The sequence below is a fragment of the Festucalex cinctus genome, chromosome 15, assembly GCF_051991245.1.
Source record: "Festucalex cinctus isolate MCC-2025b chromosome 15, RoL_Fcin_1.0, whole genome shotgun sequence".
In the NCBI taxonomy this organism is placed as follows: domain Eukaryota; kingdom Metazoa; phylum Chordata; class Actinopteri; order Syngnathiformes; family Syngnathidae; genus Festucalex; species Festucalex cinctus.
Genome location: NC_135425.1, coordinates 27162729 through 27172428, shown reverse-complemented (window position 1 = coordinate 27172428; position 9700 = coordinate 27162729). Strand labels below are relative to the sequence as shown.

The 9700-nt window shown below is 50.0% G+C and overlaps 2 protein-coding genes across 6 annotated transcripts; both read left to right on the top strand.

The window, feature by feature from the left end:
• Positions 1 to 378: 378 nt before the first annotated feature.
• hpse (heparanase) lies at positions 379 to 4988 on the top strand. Its single transcript, XM_077496777.1, has 11 exons — positions 379 to 637; positions 1223 to 1347; positions 1544 to 1666; positions 1730 to 1903; positions 2599 to 2770; positions 2847 to 2894; positions 3144 to 3237; positions 3295 to 3401; positions 4181 to 4295; positions 4370 to 4638; positions 4726 to 4988. Exons 1-11 carry the CDS (start codon positions 447 to 449, stop codon positions 4883 to 4885), a joined length of 1578 nt encoding a protein of 525 aa, XP_077352903.1. The 5' UTR covers positions 379 to 446; the 3' UTR covers positions 4886 to 4988.
• A 108-nt stretch (positions 4989 to 5096) lies between these two features.
• On the top strand, positions 5097 to 9487 carry LOC144002000 (E3 SUMO-protein ligase ZBED1-like). Of its 5 annotated transcripts, none has more exons than XM_077496773.1 (5): positions 5097 to 5168; positions 5673 to 5823; positions 5939 to 6085; positions 6281 to 7873; positions 8392 to 9487. In XM_077496773.1, exons 1-5 carry the CDS (start codon positions 5148 to 5150, stop codon positions 8787 to 8789), a joined length of 2310 nt encoding a protein of 769 aa, XP_077352899.1. In that variant the 5' UTR covers positions 5097 to 5147; the 3' UTR covers positions 8790 to 9487. The 5 variants fall into 5 exon arrangements, with proteins under 5 accessions (XP_077352899.1, XP_077352898.1, XP_077352900.1 ...); XM_077496772.1 differs by having other exon boundaries at positions 6233 to 7873; XM_077496774.1 differs by having other exon boundaries at positions 5151 to 5260; positions 6233 to 7873.
• Positions 9488 to 9700: the final 213 nt, after the last annotated feature.

Sequence of the window (9700 nt, the reverse complement as noted above, 5' to 3'; positions counted from 1 at the left end):
TTGACAATATACTTTGCCAATATAGCAACGACTGTAAACAGACAAAAATGTCAACAGTTGAAAGTCATGCAATCAAAAGTGTTGCAAACCAGACACTTTTGTTTTTAATAACTTTTTTTCTTAACATTTCCTCTGGCTTATCTTATTGTTTCTAAATTCTTTGTATTAATAACTTTATTTGTGAATTGTTGGCAATCAACTGTTTTGGGGGAAAAAAAAGAAAATAAAAACGTTCCCTAAGATGACATGATAGAAAAAAAAAAAGCGCGTATGGGCTATCGGCTATCCAGTCATATATACAGGTCAGTGGTCCGCCCCCACCCCCAAAACACGGGCATGTTTGGTGTGTGACGTCAAGGGGCGTGGCTACGAGCTCAACGCGGGCACAAACAAAACAAACGCACACAAGCAAGCAGGTAGGCAGACAGGACAGGACTTGAGCAGCTATGCCGGAAGTGGCGACGACGGCGAATTGGCGGGCGTTTTGGGCTCTGCTGCTGTTCGCGCTCTCGAGCTCCGTCGAGTCGAGGAAGGCGGCGGGCTCGGTTCGGCTGCTGCACCGCGTGGACCCCAACTTCGTGTCCGTCACCATCGACGCAAGCCTGGCCGAAGACGAGAGGTTCATGCGCATGCTCAGGTGGGTGGGGACTTTTTAGCCACGTCACACGAGCCTCGCTTCGTGATTTGCGCGTTTCAGTGCAAAAGTGAAAGTGAGCTTCGACAAAACTTGTGTAAGCAAAATGTGAGAATTGATATTTGGAGAAAAAAAAGTGTGTACGTCTAGAAAGTAATTTTGTACATGTAGCCAAAAAAAAAAGCTACTAAAAAAATGAAATTTGAAGCAAATGATAATTTGTTCCTGTGAAAATAATGTCGAAGTTGTACCAAAAGTGAAAGAATTTCGTCTTGGAATCAAAATCAAACTTGCATTTTATTAGTGAATTTTTGTATCGGTAGAAATGACTTGTAGTCAAAGAAGTCGCCACTAGGTGTCGCAAGTGTTTTTGCTGTTGCAATCCGGACACGTGACTTTGCATGAAAACAACAGAGCGGGTTTGTACTCGTCAAAATTATTTACATAGGTTAAGTTATCATTTTTAAAGCTTCAAATTTCAGTTTTTAAAATGTTTACAAGGTTGTTTTTTTTGCCACAAAAGTAAAAAAATATATATATTTATACATTACACATTTCGTGTTTTTTTTTTGTTGTTGCGTGGATCAGTTCTCCCAAAGCGCGCGTGTTGGCCAAAGCGTTGTCGCCGGCGTTTGTTCGCTTCGGAGGAACGCGGCAGGACTTCATGGAGTTCCAGCCCCAGCGGAATCGTCACCCGGCGGCCAAACCAAGAGGTCAGAAGCGCAAGCCAATCAATCGGCCAATCGGAAGCCTCCTCGGGAGGGGCGTGGTTTAGCTGGAACGCTGTTAGCATTGATGCTAAAGTAGCAAAAGTGTCTCTTTTTTTTCCTCACGGAGATTCCGTATGTTAGCTTAGCAAGTGTTTGGCCGACGTCTCACGGCTAGCGCGCGATGCTAACGGCGTTACAGGGCGGCAGCCCGGCGTTCTACCGGCCTGGTGGGAGGAGCATCTGCTGGCGCAGTGGCGCAAACAACGACGGCGGCTGGCCGAAGAGGACGCCGGCGGGAAGTACCGGCGGCTCCAGTTCACAGGTAGCGTGGATTAGCGGGACGCTTCCTGTGACGTCACTTCCCGTTGTTGTCGATGCTCGTCAGAGAGCACGCTGGACGAACTTCACGCCTTCGCCAACGCGTCCGGCTTGGAGCTCATCTTCGGACTCAACGCGCTGCTCCGGAACGCCGACAACACTTGGAACGCCAGCAACGCGCAAGCCGTACTGCGATACTGCCAGGAGAGGCGCTATCGAGTCTCCTGGGAGCTTGGCAACGGCAAGTGGTTTTTTTCTTCTTTTTAACAACGTTCCAAAATCCAGTGGTTTTCTGTGACGGCGTATTAGGGTCATGAATAATTATTTTTTTTAGAGGGCGGGGCCAATATCCCGAGGAAAAAAAAACTCACAAATTTACCACTTTAGAATGTCACATTTGCCACTTTCTAAACTCACAAATTTACTAGTAGTTTTTTTTTTCTCGCAAATTTGCCAGTTTAGAAAGTGGCAAATTCCACATTTTTTCTTTCTTGCAAATTTCCAGTTTTTTTTCTTGCAAATTCCACATTTTTTTTCTCACACATTTCTGATTTTTTTTCTCACACATTTCCATTTTTTTGTTGTTGTTGCAATTTTAAGATTTTTTTTTCTTTCAGATATGCCGCTTTAGAAAGTGGCAAATTTGCCATTTTCTAAACTCGCAAATTGACAAAAAAAAAATCTCACAAATTTATGATTTTTTTTGTCTCACAAATTTGCCACTTTCTAAACATGCAAATTTACAAAAAAAAAATTCTCCAAAATGTACGAATTTTTTTTCACATTTTTTTTTGCAACGTACGCTTCCCGCCCATCACTTGCCGATGTCACTTCCTGTCCACAGCCTGCCGCACAAGCCGGTCAGCCGCCCGGATTAGCTTTAACGCGCGGGCAGCTAACGAACGTTGACCTCGCGATCTGCCGTTTGACCTCCAGAGCCAAACAGCTTTGAGAAGAAGGCGGGGCTCCGCGTGAGCGGCGAGCAGCTGGGCCGGGACTTCGGGCGCCTCCGCCGGATGATGTCGCGGTCGCCGTGGCACCGCCGCTCGCGCCTCTACGGGCCGGACGTGGGCCAGCCGCGAGGACGCACGCTGGACCTGCTGCGCGGGTCGGAACCGTCGGCAAACGTTCAATCGGTCCGGATGTTCCGGTCCGGCCGCCGTGACCTTCTTTTGACTCTTCAGGTTCCTGCGCAGCGGAGCCGGCGCCATCGACGCCTGCACGTGGCACCAGTGAGTCGCGTGACGGACGCATCAATTACTATTCGCATTTTTATTATTATTAGCGTTTGGGAATTTTCATTTGAAGTTAGTTTTGATTTCTTTAACGTTTAGTTACTTGTAATTACTGTTCAGGGTGTTTTTATTACTTTTAGATGTTTAGTTTTAGTTTTTTGAATTTTAGTTGTATTTTTTCCCCGTTTGAGTGTGTTTATTAAAACTGACCTTGCACCTCCCATGACAACATGACGCGTCTGCTAGCTATTACGTGAACGGGCGAAACGCGTCGCTGGACGACTTCCTGGATCCTGAAATTCTGGACTCGTTGGCGCTGAAGACCAAACAAGTCATCAAGGTCAGTCGTCACATGACGCGCGTGCCCCGTCGCATCTTGACACCCGCGTGTGCGCAGGAAGTGAGGCGCGTGTCGCCGGGTAAGCCCGTGTGGCTCGGAGAGACCAGCTCGGCCTACGGGGGCGGAGCCGAGGGCCTGTCCGACACCTTTGCGGCGGGATTCATGTGAGTCGTGCAAAACAAAGATTTCACGCCGATTTTGACCCTTTTTTTTTCTCTCAGTTGTAAAGTCATCATTTCAACGTTTATTGTTGTTAGCGCTTATATGCTTGTTCAAGCATTTCCTGTCTCTCAACTTTATGAATAAAACGCTTGTGGGCAATCGTTTTGTCGCACGAGAACATTCCTGACGCGTTACCCGGAACATTTTTCACGTTCAAAAAGTTCTCATCGTGCCGCGTTCGAGGACGCTCGGAAGTCACACTTTTGCCAGTTCAAACCAGGAAGTGCGTACGGCAACTCGACTCGACTTCACCGACGGACTACAATGTGATGTCATGAAACGAAACACATATTCGTGATTTAAAAAAAACAAAAAACTTACACAGTAATGGTAAAATTCTTTCAAAAACAAACAGACCGTGAATGGTAAAAGAATTTAGTATAAAACTAGATAGCTTTCTTGATTCCTAACTATTTTCCATAAGTTGACTCGCCGTACGTGACAATATTGCCGTCATCTGCACGGAATGCTTATGAAATGAGATGAAAAGAATAAATGAAGCAAAATGACCACAAGGTGAGTTTGCTGGAGGTCAAAATGAACAATTTAGCGCTATCCGCCATTTTGCTTGTTTACTTTGGCCTCGAAGGCTTTCAGGTCCAAACTGTGAAAAACCAACTCGGATATTTCCGACTTCCGAGCGTCCTTGAATGCAGCATAAGTTTTGATTTCCATAATCATGCAAAAAGTTGAGCAATATCGATGCTGCTTGGTCGGTCAGGTGGTTGGACAAATTAGGAACGGCGGCCAGAGGGGGCGTGTCGGTGGTGATGCGGCAGGTTCTGATTGGCTCGGGGGCGTATCATCTTCTGGACGAGCGTCTCCGCCCCCTCCCGGTGAGCGATCGGCGGCCGCTCGTCTCCGAAACAAGTCGACAGAACGCACCTGAGTGTTTGTTTTGTGTCGGGAGGACTTTTGGCTGACGCTGGTTCACAAACGCGTCATCGGACGCGGCGTCCTGAGCGCCGGCGGATTTTCCTGCCGCCGCCGTCGCGTCCGTCTGTACCTGCACTGCGCCGCCGCCGGCAGGTACGAAGAAGGCGCCGTCGCGCTGGTCGCCCTCAACCTCAACAAAATGGCCGCCAACGTCAGCGTACCGAAGCGGCTGGCGAGCGGCGGACGCGTGGACGCCTTCGTGCTGCGGTCGGACCGGCCGGGCCGGGACGGACTTCTGTCCAGGTGAGTGACACCTGGCCGGGGAGGGGGCGGGGCTCGTCTTGTGTTGTTGTCATGTGGTTTGCACGTTGCGGGCGTGTTTGCGGGAAGGGGCGTGACGCTGAACGGCGACCCACTCAAGATGGCGGGCTTGAGCCTTCCCGCGCTGGACGGACGGCGACTTCCGGCGTCGGATCACGTCGCACTTCCCGCCTTCTCGCTCGCCTTCTTCGTCTTCGTCGACGCGCGACAGGCCGCCTGCGCCGACTGACCTTCGTCGTCATCATCATCATCATCAACACCTGTTGGTGCATGTCATACACAGCACTTCATTGTAAACGCTTCATTCAAGTTGAATAAACAATCCAATCAAATACTGCTCAGACTGCAAGCTCGTGTTGGGTTGAACTATTCGCCGATTGGTGGAGCGACGTGTCAGTCAGACATATGACCAGATTGTACAGTAGGTGGCGGTATGCACCCGGACGTAACTTGCAATTCGCCACTATTGGGAAGAAGAAGAAGAAACAATCATGGCGACTCGCGTGCCGTCTGTGAGTGGCAGTTTGTTGTTGAAGAAATGTAAAGAAAAAGGAACACATTTATAAAATAGCTACAAATAACTTTGGGTCAATTAGCAACACTTGTGAGTTTAATTCCGTGATTTTTGCAAAGTCAACATTATCGTCTTTTCATTCGACATCATGAGCCGAAACTTCAACCGACTTGTGCGTTCACATGACTTGAAAAGTAGGAACTTTGGAGTAGTGACACTGTTCATTGAATTCTTGTTACCAGCCTGGTCGAAAGAAGCGAAACATCACAACAGGTTGTTGTTGCAGCACTTTTAGACGACTTCATAATGTTAGCGGGGGTCCTCTTGCCCGTTTTGTGACGTCACGTATGAACGTTAAGGATTTTCAATTGTTCAACTTTACAGTCAAGCCTAAAATCTCAAAGTAACATTAATTTTTTTCGCAATAGACGATGAAATCACGTGACAAATTCTTATCATTATTTTGTCCCAATGCAAAATGTTCCTCTTGTTTTGCTTTCAGCGCCATTCCACCATCTTCGAGGACGGGCGCCTCCCAGCGGCCATTCGCGAAGGCTCGCAACACAAATGCAGCATCTGTTTCAAAAGCGGAGAATATGCAAATATTGTGGCGCATATGCAAACCCACGAAAAATCGGCAGTTTGCCACGGAGGTATCTTTTCCTTCCACATCCACGATAAACCATGCGGCCACTTTATTTGTATTTTTTGTCAATTGAATGTTTTGTTTGTGATGATTTGCAAATGTCGTTTCTCGTTTGTTTGTAGGCTATAAAATCTACCCGTGCAAGGGCGCATGTGCCAGATTCCACCATTACCATTGCTGCTACTGTCCGAGGATGATAGCCCGGAAGAAGGCGTTCATCGCCCATGTTGGACAATGCAAATCCGACGCACCTGAAATGATTGCTTCAGGTGTTGATTTGCTTCTATAGTTCAACATTTACATTCGAGCAATAATTGGTATCACCATTGGCCTCAAAAAATGTGCATCGGTCAGGCCCTAATTTTCACATTATTACATTTCTTGAAAGAATTGTTCGTTTTGTCTCTTTTGAGCAGCCCTCAACATATCGCCGCCGCCCACTGTCTCACTGCCGCCCCCTGCAGGCTCGTCCAGCATCTCCACCGGCGCCATCTCGCTTCCCAAAAGTGAACATCGATCGGCTGGAAGAAACTCCCAATTACCCAAATGGAATTCCCCAAAAATCATCTGCCTTTTTCGAAGCGCAGACGCGAATCCCCAAAACCTGAAAGTCAACGTTGAGAGACGTCACCCGTCGGCAGGCGTCGATATGGCGACCGATCGGCGGCAGTTTGTGCTTGCGGTCGGACCGACGAGTCTGTTCTCCAGCGTGATGTCGACTGACGGCCAACCGGCAAACAAAATGGACGCCTCGGAAGCGGCGGCGGCGGCGGGCGAGGAGGAGGCGGAGGAGGACGCTTCCTGGCGGCAAACGAGCAGCACCGGCAAAACCGGCAACTCGGACGTCAAAAACAAGAAAAGCGCAAGACGCCGGTCGCCGATCGGTCACCTGGCCAAGCGGCCTCGTTTGTTCACCCAGCAGGAAATCACCAGCTTGCTGCTCGACGTCGTCGTCAGAGACTTTCTGCCGTTATCCGCCGTTCAGGGAGACGGTTTCCGGCAACTGCTGGCTTATTTGGCGCCCGGCTTCGCCGTGCCGTCCGCCGAAACGCTGTGGCGTGCGATCGAGCGTCGGCGCGACGGCCTGCGGGACGACCTCGCCGAGGAGATGAAAGGCCGCCACGTGTCGCTGACGACGGACGTGTGGACGTCCGCCGCCGACGGCGGCTCGTATGCGACGGTCGCGGCGCACTACGTCACCGACGCGTGGGAGCGGCGGCGCCGAGTGCTGCGCACGTGCACGTGGCCGGAAGAGCGCGCCGACGTCAACGTCGCCCGCCGTCTGCGCGAGGTCGTCACCGAGTGGGGCGTGCGCGTTTTCTGCACGGTCCACGGCAACGCCGGCAACGCCGAGCTGGGCGAGACGTTCCCGTACGACCTGGGCTGCAGCCAGCGCACGCTGCGGCGGGCCTTACGGGCCGCGTTGGCCGTGCCGGACGTGGCGGCGGCCGTGGAGGCGGCGCGGCGACTCGTCGGCCATTTCCGGGACTCGCCGCCGGCCGCCGCCGCCCTGGCGAGACGGCGGCGGCGGCTCGGCCTCAGTGCCGGCAAACTGCGGTCGGACTGCCCGCTCCGGTGGGATTCCACCTTCGTCATGCTCCGGCAACTCTTGGAGCAAAGGATGACGGTGCAGGCGGTGCTCGCCGACGAAGCGCTCACCGACGCCGGCGTGCGAAAGTGGCTGGCGTTGAAAGTGTGGCAGTGGGAGCTGCTGGAGCGAGTGGTCGCCGTCACGGAGCCGTTGGCCGGCGCGGCGGAAGCCATGCGCGGACGGCCGCACGCCGGCGTGTCCTTCGTGTACTCGGCGGTCGGCGACGCGATGGACGGCGCGCTTCGCCTGGACGGGTCGGAGCCGGCGGCGGCGCGCACGTTCAAGCTGGAGCTGCGCCGGCAGTTGGAGATCGGCTTCAAACTGGATTCGGACGAGCTGCCCGAGTCGCTCGCCGTGACGGCGTGCCTGCTGGACGCGCGCTTCAAGCGGCTTCGCTTCCTCTCCGACGGGCAGAGAGAAGCGGCGCACGGGCGCCTGCTTGCGCTGCTGGAGGATGACGACGCACGTGAGTGCATCAAATTAACTCTTATTTTTTTCTATGTTTTAAGTATCCCAAAGACGTATTTGTACATTTTTTTTGTGTTTTGTTTTTTGTTTGTTTTTTTTGTGCTCGAGCATGCAGAAGGTTTTGATGCAGCCCCTCAACTGTAAAGAACGGTTGCATAAATTTTAGTTATTACACAAACAGCCAGCAGGTGGCAGCAGAGTATAAGAGATCAACCAGATGTGTGAATAATGATGGAACTTATCTCTGTTCTGCTAATTCCTGCAAAACGGAAACAAAAATGGCCAGCAGAAGGCAGCAGAGTATAAGCGGATTTGTGAATAATGATGTCACTTAGCTAGATTCTAATGTTAATTGCTGCAAAACGTCAAAATGGCTGCTCGTCAATGAGTTAAGAACATTTGCGAACTATTGAAGTCATGTAATATGATTGAAAAATGTAATCACCTGACAGCCTTTCAAAAAATCAATACATAAACGCTAATTGATTTCCAGAACTTTGTCGTTTCTTTGTGCAGCTTCGGTGAATGACGGAGAAGCGGTGGAGCACGACTGTGAATTTGAGCAACTTTTCACGGCGGCGGAGGACGATTGTGGCGTCCGCCGAGAGGTCAGCGATTACTTGCGGGCGCCGCCAATCGCGGCCACGCAAAACCCGCTGCTGTGGTGGGCCGGGAACCAGGACCGCTTCCCCCGTTTGGCCAAGTTGGCCAAACGCTACCTGGCCGTCCCGGCCACCGCGAGCGCCGCGAGTTCGGTGGCGCCGCGGCGGGCCGGCCTTCCTCCCGCGCACGTCGACGCGCTCGTCTTTCTGCACGCGAACCGGCTTCCAAAAACTACAACCGCCTTGGCTGCGATTGGCTCTGAGCATGACCCGAATTATGACGAGGCTTGCATGCCATCTCTCAGTTGTTAAAAATATTTTTTTTTTTCTCACTAAACATGTTTTTTGTTTCATTCTTACTGCGCAAAGTCAGTACAGTATATTCATCAGAATATTGTGTTTAGTGGGACGCAAACAACGTTTTGGCCGTGCATTCCCTTTTAAAGTAGAAAAAAATAAATGGAAATAAAATAAATAAATTGTATTGGTGCGGAAGCATATTGCATTTACTTGGCGGAAAAGAACCCCCCCTTTTTTTTTCTTTTTTTTTTTGAACAGGAGAAAAATAATTATTCCTATCAACAGGAAAAAATACATCCAAAAAAAGAGAGCCCTAACTTCTGTTTTTCGGAGTAATTTTTCTTTTTTCTTTTAACCTTTGCATACCACTGATCTGTGTATATGACTGGATAGCCGCTAGCCCAAACATTCAGTGCAAGTCGTTGAAGTCACTGGGCGGCCATCTTGTTACTCCCACCTCGCGAGCAGTCTACCGTATAAACTATACGAACAGGTGAGAGGTTTACAGCTCGAAGGTTTGTGCCGTTTTGGACCTCTTTTCAAATGACTGCAATACGCTTCCGTACTATTGACATATATTCCAAGTTTGAAATCCAGTCCTTAAATGTTTCTTGGAAAGTGAACATTTGTGTACAAGTTCTATTTAATAACAAAACGTTTAACAGCCATTTTCGTCATCGTAAGAAAGTAAACAAATGTTCTTTTTTTTCCTCTGGTGTGTCACATGTTTCTCCTCGCTCGTCTTCTGACCACTGATCTCTATATATGACTGGATAGCCGCTAGGCCAAGACTTTTGAGGTGGCGAGGCCGTCATATTGCTCCTCCCAAGAAACCTTTCTCGGCATACAATCCAATACATTTACAGGCTCCAAATTGGAGAACATTTGAGACACTACTTAGTAGAAATAACATGATTTATGGT